The sequence below is a fragment of the Chinchilla lanigera genome, unplaced genomic scaffold (genome assembly GCF_000276665.1).
Source record: "Chinchilla lanigera isolate Chin_1 unplaced genomic scaffold, ChiLan1.0 scaffold00027, whole genome shotgun sequence".
Lineage (NCBI taxonomy): Eukaryota > Metazoa > Chordata > Mammalia > Rodentia > Chinchillidae > Chinchilla > Chinchilla lanigera.
In genome coordinates this window covers 9428988-9449571 of record NW_004955428.1, presented here as the reverse complement: position 1 = coordinate 9449571, position 20584 = coordinate 9428988, and the positions used below count along the sequence as shown (strand labels likewise).

Here is a 20584-nt window from a genome sequence, read left to right as displayed (position 1 = left end):
ACTGTGCTTCTTCATATGATATGTGGTTTATGAAACCAATTTTCTGGAGTTCAAACTACGCAACTTACATGTACAAATTTCATTCCAGAAGACAAGGAGGAAGACCAGGCATTCCCTTGCCCTAAACATCCACTATTTGCAACCTTAGGATGAAAAAAAACCTGAATAAAATATACAAGAATTAAAGTTATCCGTGAAATGAGATCAGGACTAACTACAGACCACCTTAGTTCCCCTGTGTACGTGTATTTCCTGTCAACCTCTCTCTTTTGAGAATTCATACCATAGGCTAGCTCTTTCATTAAACTATGCTTTAAAACTTTTAGAGCTAAAGTTAAGTTCTATTAATTACAAGTTAAAGTCTGACCATGAGGTGATGTAACAAGGTCTGATATCTGCCTTCAGAAAAAAAATTCTAGCTTGTTTTGGGGATCAAAGAAATTCCACAATAATACTAAATAATTAAATGTTAAAAACTATGGCCCAAACCACTAAATGGCCTATCACATCAATTTAATATATGAAGATGATAACAGAAACCAAATAAATAAATAGGGGGAAAAAGTAGGTAGCACTGTATCAAACACATCATTCATGCGAAAGTAAGCAGTTCTTTGCAAAACGTTTTTCAGATTCAAGTGTGAATAAAGTCACATTTTAAGAACTATTTCATTCTGTGAAGCATTTCCCAAAATGCTTAAAAAACACTGCATCTTACCATCACTCTTTCTGATTTAAATTCTCTTCAATAGTTTGGAAAGTGTGGAAAAATATTTCTGAAAAGTTACTTCACATCTGAATATTGCTCTTTACCCTTTGTAAAATATGGATAAGTACATTAGCTGTGGGATGTAGATAAAAATTAATGAACTGAAGTGTGTGAAATGTACACCATAACATCAACATGCAAGTAGTATATACGTTTATTAATGCTATTTCGCCCTTACTTCACCAGTGTTCTTGGTTATCGAATGTGTATAATGTAGTCTGAGTATAGAAATAATTCCTTTCTCACAATTCCAGAGTGTATGCAAGCAGTACCAGTTTCCGAATCTCGAGATGAAAGTAGCTCCTTTTGGTTTTCCCCCAGCTTCTCTTCACTTCTAACACTCCATTCAGTGTTGGTGTAAAGTGCAGAGAGGCAACTCAAGGGTGCATATTGTAGTCATCACCCTCAGTTTCCTTTCTTCAGTGCCCTGTGTTGAAAACTGCGCATACTCATTTATGATTGCACTAGGAAAGACCAAATTTCCCCCTTGATGCCAATGTCCTCTTTGAATATCTACTTCCATACAAATAAATTTTGGGGGAAACTCTTCCCGTTGGATAGAATCATATGTTTTTGCGTGTGATATTTTTCACATAGTACTATGCTCATGATTATTTTTTATACAGCTAGCATGCATTTTACAAATGAATTTGAGCAATATTTAGTATTTGCTCAAAAAATTGGATTGTTTTATTCTTTTTTTAGACTGCTTGATGTTTGCAGTCTACGGTTTGGCAGTCCTTGCTTGGAGCTATCCTTCGGCTGTTTAAAATATTTCTAAAATTTCCAGTTTTTCTGAATCAATTAAAAGGTCTATTTCCTTCTTATGAAATCTAAATTTTAAATCTTCCAGTTAAAATATGGTAGCTCATGTGAATGTATGACTAAGGGGGCATTTATATTTTAAATAGAATTTGTTAAATCATGTAGGAATGTCTAATGAGAACATTCCATTGTTGAAGTTTTGTTTTGTTTGCCTTTGCTTTACTTTTTATTCATTTTCTTTCGAGAAGTTGATAATCAGTGGGAATTCCTCAACATATCTGTCTGGGAATAAGAAACATGTAAATAATGTCTGAATCAAGTTATCTGTACCACTATCTTCGTCCTCTGCCTCTACTTCTCATTGTGAGTAGTTCTTGATCATGATATAAGGAAGACTACAAGTATTGGCATGGTAATTGAATAATCCTAAAACACTGATTTTTCCAAAAGTGAGAGTTTTTAATCCTTAGTTGTATCTTTGTTTTTTATTTTAAAAACTAGGAGAACGAAAGCATATTAACACACATACATACATTTACAAAATAACACTATAACGATACAGGCAACACTGAAATTCAGACAAAGTGATAGGAAATTAGCAATGGTTGTTGTATTACATATTGATTTGTATTTTCTAATCAATAATCGCATGGATAGCCAATTTTAAGTTACCTTATGATAGAATTCTCTCAAAATAGGGTTGCATGTGAGTGTACATGAGTGATAGGTACTAGTGAGCACAAAGTACATATTTGAAGGAAGACACAATCGTCTTGTAGGTAAGCAGCTTTTACATATGCCCCTCTATAAATTAGTCTTCGAATATCAAAACTCCTGGTTTAAAAGCTACAGTCATTTTTGTTTATCAAGATGATAACTTAAGATTTTAACACTATGAAATCAATAATTAGTGTTTTTGTCATTGGGTGAAAATCATTCTTACTTATGGTAGGATGACAAAGACCGCAGAGTGAGACAACACAATGATCACAGTGAAACATAACAAGTCAAGTTGAATGAGATATGTGTGTGTGTGTGTGTGTGTATGTGTGTGTGTGTGTGTGAGTGTGTGTGTGCGCGAGTTTGAGAGAGACAAAGACAGAGACACAGAAACATTCAGCTTAACACCTAAAATTAAAACATGGAGAAAAGTGATGAAATAGGTGCTTATTGGATAATTCTAGTTTAAAGATGACAAAAAATAAAATAAAGTTAGATACACTATGCCCCAGAAAAAATAAAAAAGAAAAGGGATATATTATATTTCTAAATACAGTACCAGGTTACTTCATAGGGATGGGTTCCAGATGTGTACTTTGTTTCTTTTCCGTTTTGATAAAATCAAAACAAACAAATCAATTCTTCACAGGATCAGAAGGCTAACTCAGTGTAGCTCGGGGGTAAAGAACTTGCCCAGCATGCAGGGAGGACTAGGTTTGTTCCCCATCACTGAAAAAACAAACAAAATTTATCAATATTACTCGTTTAAAAGATGTTACACTAATCCTAAAATACAGCTTGGTAATTTTAGGAAGTGGAATGGGTAATATTTCCAGTACCAGTAGCAAAACCCACAGAGGCTTGTGGTCCTGGCATAACCTTCCATAAAGTGATCAGCAAGGTCGCAGGACTGTGATTCTGGGTGGAGAATGCTGCTGCCAAGATGTGCAGCAAGTTATCTGCTATAAATCAGTCTGGGGAATAAAAAAAAGGATATTAGATAATTTTTAAAGATTTAGTTACCAGCGCAGTTTTAATTTAAGAAGTAATATTGACTTGTGAGGCACCAGTTTTAGCACTGTATGGATCAGTTAGATATAATAACAATAATTAGAAGATGAAAATAAATGCTGTAGGTAACTGAGAAAAGTCTAATTTACACTGAATAAAATGATAACTCATATCATCTTTTGAAGAAAACAAAATAGAAATTAGGGAAATGAAAGACTGCTAGGAATCTGTAGCTAGCTGACACTTGATCATGATTAACCCACAGACAAGATTAGAAAAACTGAAAGGGAAAGGACAAATCTAGAGCCACTTCAAAGGATAAATAGATAGCACTTCCTCAATAATTAGATGGTCAGCTGGCTGAAGATGCAGAGAGAGAAGCTAGGAGATGTGGTTCTGAGTGGCTTTCTGTGCTTGAATAGACCATACCACCTTTGAACAAGATAATATCAGAGAAAAGGAAAAGTTCATGCAGGAATGTAATCTTGTATGTAGAAGGGCTTTTTAATATTTTAGAAAGCTGTGGCTTAAGTTTTACTATCTTCATTGACCAAGTAGGACCTGAACTGCATGATATTGAACCAATACCGGAGAATTTTGTATTTTTTTATTCTAACACCAAATGATAGTGTCCATTCTGCATTCTATTTTATTTTCTCTGTAATATTTGAGGGTTATTTCTTGAATTTTTATCTAAAGATTTTTCATCAATTATGATTGGAAATAAATATATGACACATGAAGTATAATATTTATTTTTTTTAAATTTGAGGAAATTTGGCTAGTGTATTTGGCAAGAGTGGGATTCACCAACATACAAAGGACAGAGATTAAGCAAATCCCTCTGGCATTTTCAGTAATACATGTGATAATACACAATGCAATAAGAATTCATAGTAGTAAGACATTTATAAGCCAGGCAGGGTGGCACATACCTGTAATCCCAGCACTTGGGAGGCTGAGGCAGGAGGATAGTTGCAAATTGAAGACAAGCCTGGATACAAAGTGAGCTCAAGGCCAAGGTGAACTGCATAGGGAGACCCTGTCTCAAAAAGACAAAAAAAAAAGAGAAAGAAATTATAGAAACTTATTTTAGCTTTTGTTTTCACATGAGTTCTAATGGCTTTTTGCAAATATTTTTTTTCAAAACCAAAAACTTTTGTTTCCATATGTGTATATCAACTGCCATCTAACATTGACTGGCAATTATCTTATTTTCTATGTTTTCTTTAAGTGGACCCTTCACAATAACAGCACTCTGGGGCAGAATAGGGCCTTGAAATGTTGCGGTCCTAATCACATGTATAAAGGAGGCAAGAGTAATGTAGATCAATTCATGGAAGAACATGAGCACAAGCCTTAATTTGCCTAACTCTTCTTTTTCCTTCAATTCTTAGCTTGTCTCAAGGGAGGCTTCTGGTCTGTGTCTTATTTTAATTTTAAATTGCAAGAGTAATTACACTGAAAAATATATAAACTCATAGCATGTAGAACCTCACTTTATATGTTAAATTTTTAATTCTTGTCCCATAACATATGGTGATTCTAATGTATAAGGTATCATTAAATTTCGCCTTAGAAACTCCAGTTAGTTCTGAATGTTTTTAATAGATTTGCAAAGTAAGATTTTAATATTGTTTTAATATGTGCATTTTTATTCTGCTTAGCAACATGTTCTGTTAATGGAGAATAAACTAAACTAGAGTCAAATGAGTCCATCTCACACAAAAATCATATTTAGCACACTGCTGAATCACCAAGAATAAGTAAATAATCTGATTTCACAAAATGATTGTCATGCCACCTAATAAACCCACCAAACTGGGCTCACTAATTTAGACAAATAATGAAAGAAATATAGGAAGGTAGGTAAAGGATTCTTTTGATCCTATTTACCTCATTAGTGAGGAAGGAATTCTTACCTAGGGTCATAGGGATGGGGCGCACACACACACACACACACACACACACACACACACACACACAAGCTAGAAAGACAGGTGGGAATGAAAACAGTCTCCTAGTATCATATGTTCTCATGACCTGGGAGAAGAGAGCACAGAGCACATGAGGAGGACACATTGCTGTTGCACTCAAGAAAGAGTGAAAAATCTCTACCCAAGGATGGATTGAAGTGTTTGAACAATTCTGAGGGCACTCATCTAGAATAGAAATCCTACCAATGGGAAAGAAGGAACTATGGCTGGCTCCCCGCTGAAGGATAAGTGTTGTCTAACTAGAGTCTCTTATCTTTGAGAGCTGAGTGAACCAGGTTGTGTTAGAACAAGACATAACACTGACATACTGCTTATGTCAGATATCAAGCCAGCACATGATACTGAGTCTTCATTTTAGCCCTTACACCACAGCTGGCTCTTTAAAACATTGCCATTAATGTACATCTTGAAGATGAACTGAGGATTTTATGGAGTATAAGAGCTTCCCTGGAATGTGAATTAGGCACATGACCATATGAAAGAAGGCTCCAAAGTGAGGTGGTCTTCCATCACATAAACTTCAGTGGTATCTCCCTGAATAGACAATAATGGAACCTGAGATGCTTGCATGTCATAAGTGTAGAAAATGTGTGGATTAGGACTGGAGGGCAGATAAGCCCTGTCATAGATCTGTCTTCTGGTATGCTAGTAAGCAACAGTGTTATAAAAAACCTATGCACACTGGCCACAGGTATTTCACTAGGAGATCCACTGCATTGCCTTAGTATTTGGGGCGGGTCTGCTACCAAATGCTCCTAAACATTCATCAGCATTGTTTTCATCACTACTTGGATGGTGAGCTACCATGGATGTACACCTTCATATCCCTGGGAATCTGGGGAACTCATGGGACAGACACCAGTAAGGGAAACAGTGCTGTAGCAATGAAAAAGGTCATTATCCTGACTTGAAGAATGACTCTCATTAGCCTGTCTGGACACCATACCTTTGTGCCATAATTAATTCTCCCTAAGGTAGAGCTATGTCTTTCCTTTCCACAAACCTTATAATACACTGCCCCTGGGTTCCTCCTGGTGTGTGTAGGGGTCCACAATCACAATTAGTGTAAACTTGACAGTCTCAAGCAGCTAATTATGGGTACCAAGATAGATGTACTGACAAAAGATCTCTAACTTAAGCTTGGTTAAGTGAGACTCTAGAACTAATATAACTTTTAGGTGCTATGTCATTGCTACTTTTATGGGCAGTAGTCTAGACCTCCTGTAAAAGCTGACCAAACCCAAACATACGGTTATGTGGAAACATAGTAAATTAATAATTCTTTTTCCTGGTTTCAATTTTTTATTAGTTTATATCTGCAGTAAATAATGATTACTTTTATCACGGGAAATTGATACATGTAGATGACATGTTTCACTTCTTTTTTCATGCTTCTGCCCTCCCTTCCCTTCCCTTCCTCCACCCTTTATGTTTTGGTCCCCTCCCCATTTGCAAAAGATTGAGCTCTCTATTTTCTATTACGTATTTTTCATTTCGTTTTTAATTTAAGGCTAGTTTAGGGAAAAAAAAGGGAAATATCATGCCAAAGTACAAGTCTACCAGCAGTTGGTGCTTTGATCCCAGGAAACCTTCACAAAATCATAAAACCACCTAGTCCACCCAAGAGATGCTAATTAGTCAATCAAATATTCTCAGTTGAAGTTGTACTATTCTGCAAATGCTTATTTTAAAAGGCAAAAGATGTATACAATCTGAAGAGAAAACAGAGTATGCAAATGGTTATTTTGCTTGTCTCCTATTCACACTGTTGGTGAAGGTTCCCACTCTAGCTTTATGGGGATGGAAGATGAAGCTGGAGTGCACAAGGTCGAGTCACACTGACCCCCCGGGGTCAGTGTGACTGGCTTTTTTCAATGATTGTCTGTGTTATTGGGGAACTGAAACCCACTGCTCAGAGTAGCGAGACTTTTTCCTGGTCGCCCTGATAAGGGGCATTGTCTGGCACAGGAATCTGATCTTCTGGAGCAAATGGGAAGAAAATTTGAAGTTAGACTATGTGCCTTTTTGTTTATACTAAATATACAGGCAGAACATGGCACTGAGACTTAATTTCAATCCTTTACACTCAAGGATGGATGAGCAATATGAAATGTAAAAGGACAAAGAAATATTTCTTCACACATTCAAAAAATTTATATCTTGGTCAATTTTGGTTCAAGTTAAATTTGCCTGATGTTAAGCTTATGCTTGTTTTAAAGGGTTTCTATATTGTCTTCAAAGTAGAGCATTTTTGTAAATGTTAATGAGGATCCTCAAACCCTTTAAATTTTTGAGATGATCTGCTTGCTTTTAAATTCTGAAATTTCATAGCAGTGCATAGCTTGATATGGATCTATTTTCATCCATAATGCAGGTACCTAGTAAACTCTTTGGGAGTTTAAATCCAACTCTTTCAAGTTTTGACAGTTTTTAAAAATTACTGTTTTCATTATTTTTTCCCTTTTTTCATTTTTAAAAATTTCTTATTATTGTGTGTTGAAACTTATCTACTGATGAACATTATCTATACTTTTTCTTCCTTTTTTTTTCTAAATTTCCAAAATCTTTCTGAGAGATTTAATTGTGTTTATAACATGTTTATTTTCCAACCTTTTATTGAGATTTTTTTTCTTTTTAGGTGTTTATTTTCAAATTTCCATTTAGTTTTTCTATTTTATTATTACTATTGATTTCAGACTAACAGTTGTTTTTGTTCTGAATATTCTTTAGCTAATCTAAATAGTCTAAAGCTACTTGGAACCCTTTTAACATGAAATCCTTTCTCTTCATGTCTGACTACAGGTATGATAATTCATTTTACCTATTTCTTTGGATTAGTCTCTCTTTCCTGCAATTGTTTGAGAATTTTCAAAATGTTTGGCTAAGGATACAGCTCAGTAGTAGAACTCTTTGTCTGATATACATGAAGCTCTGATTTGATCCAAGTACCAAAAAAAAACAAACAGTGGTATTCAACTGGTTGCTCAAAACTGGGGACAAGGGAGTTCTGTAATGCTAAAGATAAACTCTGTTGCTGAAAAGGTTTGTGATTATCTTTGTCTGTGGGTACGGATGGACTACTTAATTGGAGAACTTCCGATATTACTATCATTAGGTATAGTTTTTTTCTCTTCAGAAATTTAGATATGCAAGAGAAAATCTGAACATCTTCTGTATAGAAGTATAAGCTTGGCTGCTTGTGTTTTGGAAACTAATTGGGAGATAATAATCTGGGAAGATCCAAGTTTTTCTTGGTGTGATAACTGTACATTAAACTAGGGTTACTGTCCTCTAACCTGAGCATTTTCTCTATTTTAAACTCACTAGGGGTTAAACCTCCTATCTCCTAACCAAAGAAAGTACTTGATCACTTACCTGTGTGCAGTACATGAAGACATGGGGAAATTCTAAGTGCTTTGTACATGTTTGATTCTGCTTTTCATTTTACCCTCACTGCGAGGGAACAGCTCATTTGCCTTCTCAATTCTTCAGTCTTTTGAACTTTCTGTGGAAAACATCATATTTCCTCATCATACGCTTTTTTCCAGCAAAGGCTGAAATATTCTCAATGATAATAATACTGATCAATTGCAATAATCAACTTATTGATATATTCCCAAATTTCCAAAGTGCTGTCAGAGTTGTTTCCTTGGTTTATGTTGTCTTTCCTTACTCCTTGTAAGTTTTTCCTTTAAATTTTTCTTTTCATTTTAATGAAGTTTTATACGGAAGAAAGGTTAGAGCATGAATTTATCTCTCCTGTCATTTGACCTAGAAGCCTGAAATTTGAAATTTGTTCATAATGACAAAACTTAGAGACTATCTCGCATTACTGACAGCTTGAATATGTGGTTCTATTCTTATTTTATTATGTTTTTTTGTAAAACACTGATACATTTGCAATTGAATCATTTCTTGTAGTTACTAAAGTTTAAATTGAATAATTCATTTATTTCATCATGTATGAATAAATACAAACTACACTGTTTCCACAAATGTCACCATTAAAAATTATTTTCCACTTCTTTTGAAACAACTTTATCATTATCTTGAAAGTTAAAGGAATTTTAGATCAATACTTTTTTTAATTTTAAAGAGAATAAAAAAATATAGAATTTTAAAACAACTTGATAGGAAATTAACAATTGTTGTCATATTAAATATTGTTATCTTCAAAGTAGTTGCTTAGATTACCAGATATACACATTCAAAATTGATCAAACCATTAGGCATCAACTGTTCCTTTCAATAAACCAGTAGAAATCAGTAGTGCAATATTCTTAGCTATCGTGTGTGTATGTATGTGTGTATACATATATATTCCCTTCCTGCTTTTTCTCATATCCCCTATCTCAGTTGTTCTTTCCTTTTGATCAATTTCTTTCCCTTTAACAACATCTACTGTACCTTTTGGATTTTATTTACTCTTTCACTTTCTTACACTAGGGAGACAATATGAAATTTACATATGTGAGTTTGATTTATTTCACTTAAGAGTATGATCTCTAGTTGCATCCATTTACTTGTAAAGGCCTCAAGTTTATCTTTCTTTGTAGCTATACTCCATTGTATAAAATACTACATCTTTTTTATCCATTCCTCAGTTGATGGGCATTTGGGTTGTTTACAAGCTTTAGCGATGGCTAATTGTGCTGGTATAAACGTGGTTGCACATATATCACTGCGGTGTGATGTTTTCAGTTTCTCTGGAAAAATACCGAGAAGGAGAGTAGCTGGGTTAAATGGGACCTCTAATCCTAGTATTTTGACGGAGATCCACATTAATTTACACAGTATTTTCACCAGTCTACACTCCCACCAACGGTGGAGAAATGCTCCTTTCTCCCCACAGCCCTTCCAACATGTGTTATTGGTTGATTTCTTGATGATAGCCATTCTTTCTGGGGTGAGATGGAATTTCAGTGTTGTTTTAATTTGCATTTCTCAAGTGACCAGTGCTGTTGCAGACTTTTTCATATATTTATTTACCATCTGTGTTTCTTCATCTGAGAAGTGTGTATACATCTCAGAAGCCCATTTTTGGATTGGATCTTTAAATTTGGGGGACCTGATTTAGTTTTAATTCATTATATGGTCTAGATAGACATCTTTTGTCTGAGGGAGAGGTGGCTAAGTTTTTTTTCCCAATTAGTGGGTTTTCTTTTTAGTCTGTTGGTGATATTTTTGATGTGCAAAAAATTTTCAGTAAAATGAGATCCCAATTGATTGATTCTTTGAAGTATTTCCTGTGAAGTTTGGTTTTTGTTCATGAACTCTCTGCCTACTCCTATGTTTTCAAGACTTCCATCTACTTTCTCTTCCAGTAGATCTAGTGTTTTTGTTTTAATATTTAGGTATTTAAGCCATTTTGACTTCCTTTTGGTGCATAGTGATAGATATGGGTCTAGTATTAGTCTTTCGCATGTGGAAAACCAGTTGTCTGAGCACCATTTATTAAAGAAGTTATCTTTCCTCCAGTGAATATGTTTGACCCCTTTGTCAAAGATACAGTGGCTGAGTGTGTTTATAGTTGTGTCTGCATCTTCTAATGTGTTCCATTGATCCTCATGTCCAGTTCTTTTGCTGGTACCATTCTGATTTATCACAGCATCTTTGTAGTATAATTTCAAGTCAGGAATTTTGATACCCCCGTCTTGCCTTTGTTACCCAGGATTGCCTTTTCTATTCTAGATTCCTTCTGATTCCAGATGAATTTTGGGAATGTTTTCCCTAACTCTGAGGTATGCTAATGATATTTTCATTAGGATTGCATTAAATCTGTTTAAGAGTTTTAGGACTATGACTACTTTCAAAATGTTGTTCTTCCTATGAATGAGCAAGGAATATCTTTCCATTTTCTTAAATCTTCTTTAATCTCTTTTTCCAGAGTACTGTAATTTTCTGTGTATAGATCTTTTACTTCCTCTGTTAGCGTGATTCCTAAGTATTTCATTCATTTGGATGCTATTGTGAATGGTTTGGTTTTCCTAATTTCTCTCTCAATGAGTTTGTTGTTTGTGGACAGGAATACTATTGATTTTTGAGTGTTGATTTGTATCTAGCTACATTACTGAATTTGGTTATTAAATCTAGAAGTCTTTTGGTGAAGGTTTTGAGGTCTTCTATGTAAAGAATCATGTCGTCTGTGAATAATAATATTTTCACTTCTTCCTTTCCTATCCTAGTTCCTTTTATTTCTCTCTTTTGTCTAATTGCTCCGGCTAATGTTTCCAGAACTATATTATATAGGATTGATGATAGTAGACATCATTGTATTATTCCTGATTTTACAGTGAAATTTTCCAGTTTTTGTACATTTAGTATGACGTTGTCTGTTGCTTTGTCATAGGTACCTTTGGTCAGATTGAGGTAAAGATCATTTATTCTTATTTTCTGTAAGGTTTTTATCATGAATGAGTATTGGATGTTATCAAAAGATTTTTCTGTATCTATTGAGATGATTGTATGAGTTTTTTGTCTGTGGCTCTGTTAATATCCCGTATTACATTTATTGAATTGCATATATTACTCCATCCCTGAATTCCTGGGATGAATCCCACTTGGTCATGGTGTATAATCTTCTTAATGATTTGCTGCATTCTTTCTCCTAGCATTCATTAGAGAGATTAGCCTGTAGTTCTCTTCTTTGGTTGAGTTTTTCTCTGGTTTTGTTATCTGGATAATACTTGCTTCCAGGAATGGGTTAGGGAGAATTTCTTCACTTTCAATATCAGTAAATAGTTTGAGGAGTGTTGATGTTAAATTTTCTTTAAATTTCTTGAAGATTTCAGCTATGAATCCATCAATGCTTGTGCTTTTCTTTTTTGTAAGTTTTTAATTACATTTTCAACTTCACTGAGTGATATTGGATTATTCAGGATTTTTACATCTTCTTGATTCAGCTGGGGTAATTCATATATATCTAGGAATCTGTCCATTTTTCCTGTGTTTTCCGTTTTATAGGAATAAATATTTATGAAGCAGCTATTGGTGATCTGATTTTCTACAAGATCTTTATGATTCCACCCTTTTCTGCTTCTTATTGTATCAATATGTGATTTTTTTCTTTCTTTGTTTTGGCAAATTTGGCTAAGAGTTTATCAATTTTATTTATTCTTCCAAAGAACCAATCCTTCAATTAATTAATTCTTTCTATTTTTTTCTTAGTCTCCATTGCATTAATTTCTGCTCTTATCTTTTTAATTTCCCCCCTTCTTTGAGCTTTGGGCTTGACTTGAGGTGCAACACTAGGTTGTTTATTAGTGCTCATTCTGTTTCCTTGATGTGTCAAGTCAGCATTATAAATTTTCCTCTGAACACTGCTTTCATGACATGCCACAGATTCTGATAAGTTATACCCCCATTTTCATTTGATTGTAATTATTGTTTAATTTCACCTGTGACCCATTGCTTGTTCAGGATTGTATTATTAATTTTCATGTGTTTATGGAGTTTTTGCAGTTCTTTTTGTCAATAATTCCCAGTTTCATTGCATTATATTCCAATAATGTGCATGGGATGATTTTAATTCCTTTGCATTTACTTAAGCATGTTCTATGGGCTACTATACGATTATTTTAGAGACTGTCCTATTTGCAGCTGAGAAGAATGTACATTCTGCTGTTGTGGAGTGGAACCCTCTGTAAGGGTCCAGTGAGTCCATTTGTTCACAAGTTTGTATCATTTCTGCTTTTTGTCTAGTTGATCTATCTGTTGGTAAAAACGTGGTGTTAAGTTCCCCCATTATGATGGTGTTATTGCTTATTTGATTTTTTTTTTTTTTTTGCAGTACCAGGAATCGAACTCATGACCTTGCACTTGCCAGACAGGTGTTGGGGAGCTATATCCCCAGCCTCTGATTTTTTCATGTATATTAATATTTGTGTTATGTAGTTAGGTGCTCTTGTATTTGGTGCATATATATTTATGATTGTTATTGCTTTTGCTTGAATTTTTCCCCTAACAGCTATACAGTGACTGTCTTTATCTCTTTTATATCTTTTATATCTTTTTATCTTGGTTTGAACGATACATTCTCTGCAAACAGAATAGCTACCCCTGTTTTTTCTGTGTTCCTGCTCATGGATAATTCTCAGGGGCTGAGGGTTTAGCTCAGCAGCACAGCACAGCACCTGCCCGGCAAGCGCAAGGTCATGAGTTCGATTCCAGGTACCGGAAAAAAAAAAACAAAACACAGAAAAATACTTCTGCAAATAGTTTTTTAATGTCATTTGTGATGACTCCTGCTTTTTCATTGACACCTTCCAGTCTTATACTGTTTTTTCTTTTTTGCATCATCTTGCAGCTGTTGAATTGTTATTCCTTGTTCCTTGTTGTTTTTTAGAGATCCTGCCTTCCGTAATTGCTAATTTCAATGCTATTTTTATGGTCTGAATGTTTATCTTCTGTTTCTTTCAAGTAGTTTTGTCAGCTTTTAATTTATTTTTAACTTCTTAGATATCTTTTTGAATCATTTTATGCATTTTAATTCTTTCTTATATTGTTCACTCGGGTTTCCATCATTCTTCTATGGTCTTCTATTTTTTATCTATGTCTTCTTTAGATTTGCTGAACAATTCTTTCATTATGGTTATCATTGTTTTACCTGCGAGATTATTTCTGATCTAATTTCTTCTATAGCCTGATGGAACTGTCTCTTTACTTCACTTGCTATTATTGCAGAAATTTCAGATGTGTCCTTTTTAATTTCTTATATGTTGGTTTCTCCTGGATATGGTCTCAGTGGGCTGGAGATGTGAGATGGCATTTTGTTCCTTTCTCTTGACATTTTCTACTTCAAAAAATTTTTATTTAGTTTTCCAGGATGATCTTTGTGAGTTTGGGTAATAAGTAAGTATATCACTAGTATCACGGCCTCCCCAGGAAATGACTGTACTTCAGGGGTATTTTCTGTGTGTAGGAGATTCTTGGTTTATATCTGTCCCAAGATACTACCTTCCCAATTAATTGAGAGTGGGATGTTGATTTCTGTTTGAGTCAGTCCCCAGTCTTCTGATGTAGGGCTCTGGTGAGGTTATTACCCCAGAGCTTTCCAATATCATTACACAAGTGAGAGTAACTGATTACAATGCATATGATATCCAAACTACAGTAGTAAAATCAGCAATAAGCACAATTTGGAAACTGAAAAATTGTGGTAGCTATTGATTTTATACTTTAGACCATTTGCACAATGTCTGTAGTGTCTGTAGCTATATAACATAACTGATCATTAATTAGGAGTCTGTATGCAAAGTGTTTCCCCTTACCAGAATGGATTTACCCTGGGTTCCTCTGGACAAGCCAACTGCAATGTTCTGGGCACTTCCTACACAGGCTGCCTGTCCCATAGTGTAGGAATATGGGCTAGGCACTAGGGTTCCTCTGGAGAACTCAGGCTCCCTTGATGCAGGAGAAGTGGTAGGCAGATCAATAATTTAAAAGTCTACAGTATGATGTGTGTTGTCATGGTTGTTTCAGTGATTATTTATTCAGTTGTCTTCAATCTTATAATTACAAATGAAATTACAATTTGAAGTCAAATTTAGTCTTTTCTGTCATTACATTGGTTTATTCACCATATTGCTCTACTTTAAATAGTGCCTGAAATTGGTGTCCAAATAGTATCAGTCAACTAGCAAGCTCTAGTATTTCAGGTCAATTTAATTACACTGTGCATGACAGAAACTAGGCCATGTGGGTATTGCCTTTGCCACCAGCAATTGACACCTGAGTGTTAATGAGCTGGTAATTAAGAATTGGCACATACAGACACATTTTACTGTTTGGGAATAGGATAACCATATGCTACATAACTTCTGTGCTAAGTACTTTGTTAGCTTCAGAATTTACACAATTATGTTTGTGACATTTTTAATGCCAATTTTTCCATAAAGATGATAAAAACAGTTACTTTAAACTTCTAAGTAACTTTAACTTTATTTTAAAGTTATGAAACTTTCTTAAACTACCAAGATTATATTTAGAAAAAACATAAAAACTGAAGACCTCGGGTAGCACTGCTTTCAGTTGAAAAAGTATTTTCATAAGATTTGCATTTTGAACAGTATTTTGTCATATAAAAAAGTACCAGCAATAGTTTTCATGTGTATGTGTAAGATAGACAGCCGGTTGTATAGTCCTGAATGATAGCCCCCCATGGTGTTCATACCCACATACACAACTCTAAGAAGTCAATGTGATAGAAGGGAAGGAAGGTAATATCTGAAATCAGGTCTAAAACGTGCAGTGTTTCCCATTTAGAGCAACTTCTTATACACTGTTTCCTTTTTTTTCTTTTTTTTGAATTGTTTGCAGAAATGCTGTGGAGGCATCTTCGTGGAGAGGCCTGCGTGGCAAAGGATGGAGGCCAGGCTTCAACAACATGAGTGAGCATAGAAGCATCCTCCCAAGTTGAGTATTTGGATAAGACTGCAGCTTCTGCTAACAGCTTGTCTACAACCTCAGGAGAGACTTTCACCAGAGGCATCAGCTAAGCTGAGCTAAAATTTCTGAACTATACAAACTGTGAGATAAATGTTTGTGGATTAAGCTGCTATGCTATGGGGAATATTGTTATGCAGCAACAGATAACTAATACAATATGTAATTCCAAATAATACTGTGTGTTACAATAATATGAACTGATCTTTTTAGTGTGATGTCACTGTCTCAAACAATATGAATAATACACACTCCTCTTTCCTTTGCATTCCTCTTCAATTTTCTGTTCTCCTATACTCCCTTCTACCTCACAAATAATCCCTGCCACATTCTGGATTAATCTCTTTGCATTAAAAAAATAAAGCTGTTCTCATCAGATGAAAAATGTATTAACTTTAGTGAGTTTCAGTTGTGGGAATTACTTTTAATTTTCTTCTTTGAAAGAGTTTACTTTTCCATGGAACCCTCTGTAGGACATATAGTCTTTTATATGCAGATTCCTATAATTACACTTTGAAATAGCTTTGAATTCCCTGTAGCTTAAACTGAGAACATGAAAGGCCAAATGTTATATTGAACTGAAGGATATAAAAGTGCATGTACATCAATCCAAAATGAGATATAGAAATGAACAGCTCTTTCCACAGTGATGTCAGTTTTTGACATATTATTGAAGGATCTTTGTAACTGCAGAGATTGCCTTGGTTACAGAAATACTCTGCCTGCGGATAGCCTTATCAGTTTGTATTTTTTTTATTCTTTCAATACCAAAGGGTGAGTACATGTTAAATGAAACACGAGAAATACCCTCCAACAAAAGCTTTACCTCTCTTCCCCAAAGATGATACCTGGCACCAAGTGGTCAAACAAAGTGTGGTCTCCTGATGGAATCGTCCACCTGAGCTGTCATGCCAGAGAGATGGCAGCATAGATGAGGAGGCTACGTTTCAGTAAGTCAATAAAAAAGCCACATGCAGTCTTCAAATCTGTAGAGAGTCCAGTGACAATTTTTTTTTTTTCTGCACAGAAAGGGTTTCACTCTGAGTGACAGACATATCTGGAGTATTTACATCACTCACATTTCTTTTTACCACCAGCAGAAAGCTCAAAGAAACTAATTTTTTGTATGTTCAAGATGTGAAATCAATACTATGCTTATTTAGAAACAGATTCTAGAACACTTTACTTTATACTGTTTACATTTCATATCCTGCAATTATTCTGACTGCTTTGAATTAAGTAAAAGTATGTAATAGAATTGTTCTTCTGCATCAACTATGGAAAGAGAAACTGTTTTCTATGAACAGAGGATATCTTCTCCTGATATTATATTCCAAACAATAAATGGAATATCTTCTGCAACTCAGTTTGTTAGTAGAAAGAAACATCTTTTAAAATTCAAGGCAACAATAACCTTAAATTCTGGTTTTTAGAGAATGCATAGATATTAAACAGGTAAAATTTGAAATCAGAGGAAGAGGGTAAGTATTTTTTTAAAAATATATGTTTTGAAACGAATAGTGATGCAAGTAGAATTGGATAAGGGATGAATGTAACAATTATATATTCAGTCTAGGCTGAGAAATTTTATCATGTTTGGCACTTTGCACAGCTTGCCACTTAAAATTCTTAATTAGCACTGACAGTACAGTTTTTTTTTTAATGTAGCAATTTACTAAAATGCTCTTTTTCTAAAATAATTGACATAAATTTGAAAAGAAACTTCCAGGCTTCAAACATGTAACTTAATACATAAAATCAATTAGAACCACTACCTATGAACTGATACCATGGGAAGTATGTAGGCAATGTGTACTGGATGCCATGGTAACTCTGAAATATTCTAAACTGTATTATCCTCTAATTTTACTACTTAAAATCATGTGAACTTCCTAAAGCTTTATGGTTAACTCAGAGCCTCAAATTAGTTTTCACTTCTAAAGTTTGCTCAAGAATTGCATTTTAAATGGAATGATATTAAAGTCTTCATTTTATAGGAAGAATATTTTATCATCTGGAGCTATAACCCTTCAGTGAATTCATGTGGAAGTTCTGAGTAGAAATATAAAACAAAAACAAATAAAACAAAAACTTACAAATCTTTTGTTGACCCACTAAGGTGGTTTCACTTTCTGCCAAATGAAGAACAGTTGTTTCTTTGTGGTAGGTGTTGCAACACGTCTTATTTTGTTAAAATTAAAAGAGCATCCCTACTATGAGTTTTTCTTGCTGCTTTCTTTCCCCCTTTCCTCATTTTCTCCCTCTCCCTCCCTATATCCCTCCCTTCCTTTCTCCAGTCTTTCTTTCCTTTGTTTCTTCTGAGGATTGAACACAGAGCCTCATACAAACTAGGCAAGAAATCCTGCATCCCCCTGCTGATCTACAGCCCCAACCCTTTTTAAAATTTTATTTTGAGATAGACTCTCTCTACATTTTTCAGGCTGACCTCAAACTTGCAGTCCTCTTAATGGCATCTTGAGTACTTGGGAGCACAGATGTGTACCACCATGCCCAGCTACAATGAGCTGTTAATAATGAAAAACCATGGCACAAACAAAGGCAGGCTAATAGCATTCATTGTAAAATCAATGCTAAGTACAAAGTTATAATGAAAGCTAATATTCATTAAAATGCTGCATCTGTATCAAACAGTATTCTAGTCATTATAACACACATATGAAAAAGTAACAACTTTAACACATTTACAAATGTGGCAGTTATGCTAATCTTGAACTTTCCTATGTCTTAATTACCAGAGCTAGTGACTATTGGAGCTTAGAAATGACCTCCGAGCTATGTAACTTTGCTGTTAGTTCCCTTAGGTAGTATGGAGAACATGATAAAATAAAGCACCAAACATTAACGAGTAATCCTTCACTTATAAGATCCAAAATAGATATTTGATATACTGAATTTAAAGAGAAATTTCTGATATGCAAATCCCTCCTGCAGTTTAACCACAGAACACTGTGATTAAGAGAGAGATTATGGTAGAAGCTAGTGAATGTGATAAAAAGACTTGCCGGTTTAAGTGGTAGATTGTATGCTTTCCTCTACATCTCCAAACTATTAGAATATTTTATGTCTTATATGTTCAGTTTCTGTTTGTGTAAACATGGTAGGGATTAATGGTAACAATATTGGAAATAAAAAGAATAGTTTTGAAAAATGAATAGTAAATTACATTGTACTATAATGAAGTTTAGAGATCTCCTTATCTAAAATTTCTCAACAGAGTTTCCCTTTTGATTAGATTGAGGTGGGGAAAGCAGGATGGTGGGTAAATAGAAATTTTAGCATTCAAGTGGAAATTTGATGCTATTTGAGTTTCTGAAACATTTATAATTTTTAGCACTTTCAAAGTCTCTCAGAAGTTCTTCAGAAGAAAGGAAAAATGATGTAACAGCTTTTTACTGACCGATGCCACGGGAAAAAATTATTTTCCTATAAAATCAAGATTCCTAAATGAGAGTTATGAAGAATATGTTTTGGGAAATGTTGATCAACATATTTTGCAGAAAAGGAAAATTAGGCTTCAAGGAATGTGGTTTACAGTAGTGTGGAAAAATAGTTTCAGAATTTGAACTTTAATGAACAAAAGAAGCAGATTTTATGTCTGTATCAAAGAGGATGAAAAATTAGATGAAGAATTAGATGACTAAGTTGAAGACGAAGATTAAGATGAAGAATTAGTTGATTAAGATGAAGAATTAGACGATTAAGGTTCTTTTTCAAATATTTCAAATTTGACTGGGTTTAGACAACTTACTAACAAAATTGTGCCTTATTTATTTTTTTCTTTTTTGCGACTTTTGAGCAGGACTTTCATTTTCTTCATTGTATTATTGGCATAGTCCATTGATTAATACATATAGAATTTGTATTGAACATGATATATACTAGGAAAAGATATTATTATGCTTGGCTGTAGTTCGCCAAATCTGTTTAGATGGATTATAGATGAAGGGAGAAGTGTGAGGTGCAACTGGTTCTATGTACATCTCTTTCTTGAGATTTGCAAATAGGCTTTTCAGATCACTTTTGTATATGGCTAGCAAGAGACGACCTTGTTGAGACTTCATCTTAAGAAAAACAAAAGTCTGGACACTATCACAAATGAATTACATGTGTGCCCTGTGAGAAATACTTAAATTTGTGATGTGGCTGCAGAATTCATCACATTCTGGCTAAATTCAACATTGCCATCAACTACCACACTCATAAAACTACTGCAGGACCATGTAAGTTTATCTTTAACATGTAACTTTCAGCCAGGGTAAACACTACATTTCTTGGTCTTCATCACTATTTTCAATGTATCTTTTAGAAGTCAAAGTTAATTAGACCATTTATGTACTTTGGTGATGATTGTGATTTTTGTATTTACTATTTGAAATCTTTCTTGGAAAATATTGGAAAGGAGAGGGATTGTTAAATCTATACAAAGAGATTATCAGATTAATAATAATTGACAATAGGAGATCAAGCAAATGATATAATTCTAAGAATATGAAAGCACTTAAATGCATTTTTAACACAGATCAGATTTTTTCCAGAAAAATAGTTTATCTTCATTTATCACCTACTTTATATGTGTTCAAATTTATTCTATACTATGAAGACTATTATATGAATGAGTGCTGCAGTTTGAATTTTATTAAATTATGTATTTAAATACCAATATAAAAGATTTATCTAAGTGATGTAACTTTTCATAACAATATTTACATTTCTAAAATTATTTCCTGTTTTTAAAATATACAGTTGCCACTATTTATAGAACAAATGTAGGGGCTGGGGATTTAGCTCAGCGGCAAAAGCGCCTGCCTGGCAAGCGCAAGGTCGTGAGTTCGGTTCCCGGTACCGGAGAAAAACCAAA

General features: G+C 34.3%; 1 protein-coding gene across 1 annotated transcript in view; it reads left to right on the top strand.

The window, feature by feature from the left end:
• The window catches only part of Pcdh10 (protocadherin 10), a 61783-nt gene extending 45689 nt beyond the window's left edge, over positions 1–16094 (top strand). The window contains exon 5 of the mRNA XM_005386714.1: positions 15580–16094. Coding sequence (XP_005386771.1) covers positions 15580–15650 — 71 coding nt within the window. The 3' untranslated portion in view covers positions 15651–16094. The remainder of the gene's footprint in view (positions 1–15579) is intronic.
• Positions 16095–20584: the final 4490 nt, after the last annotated feature.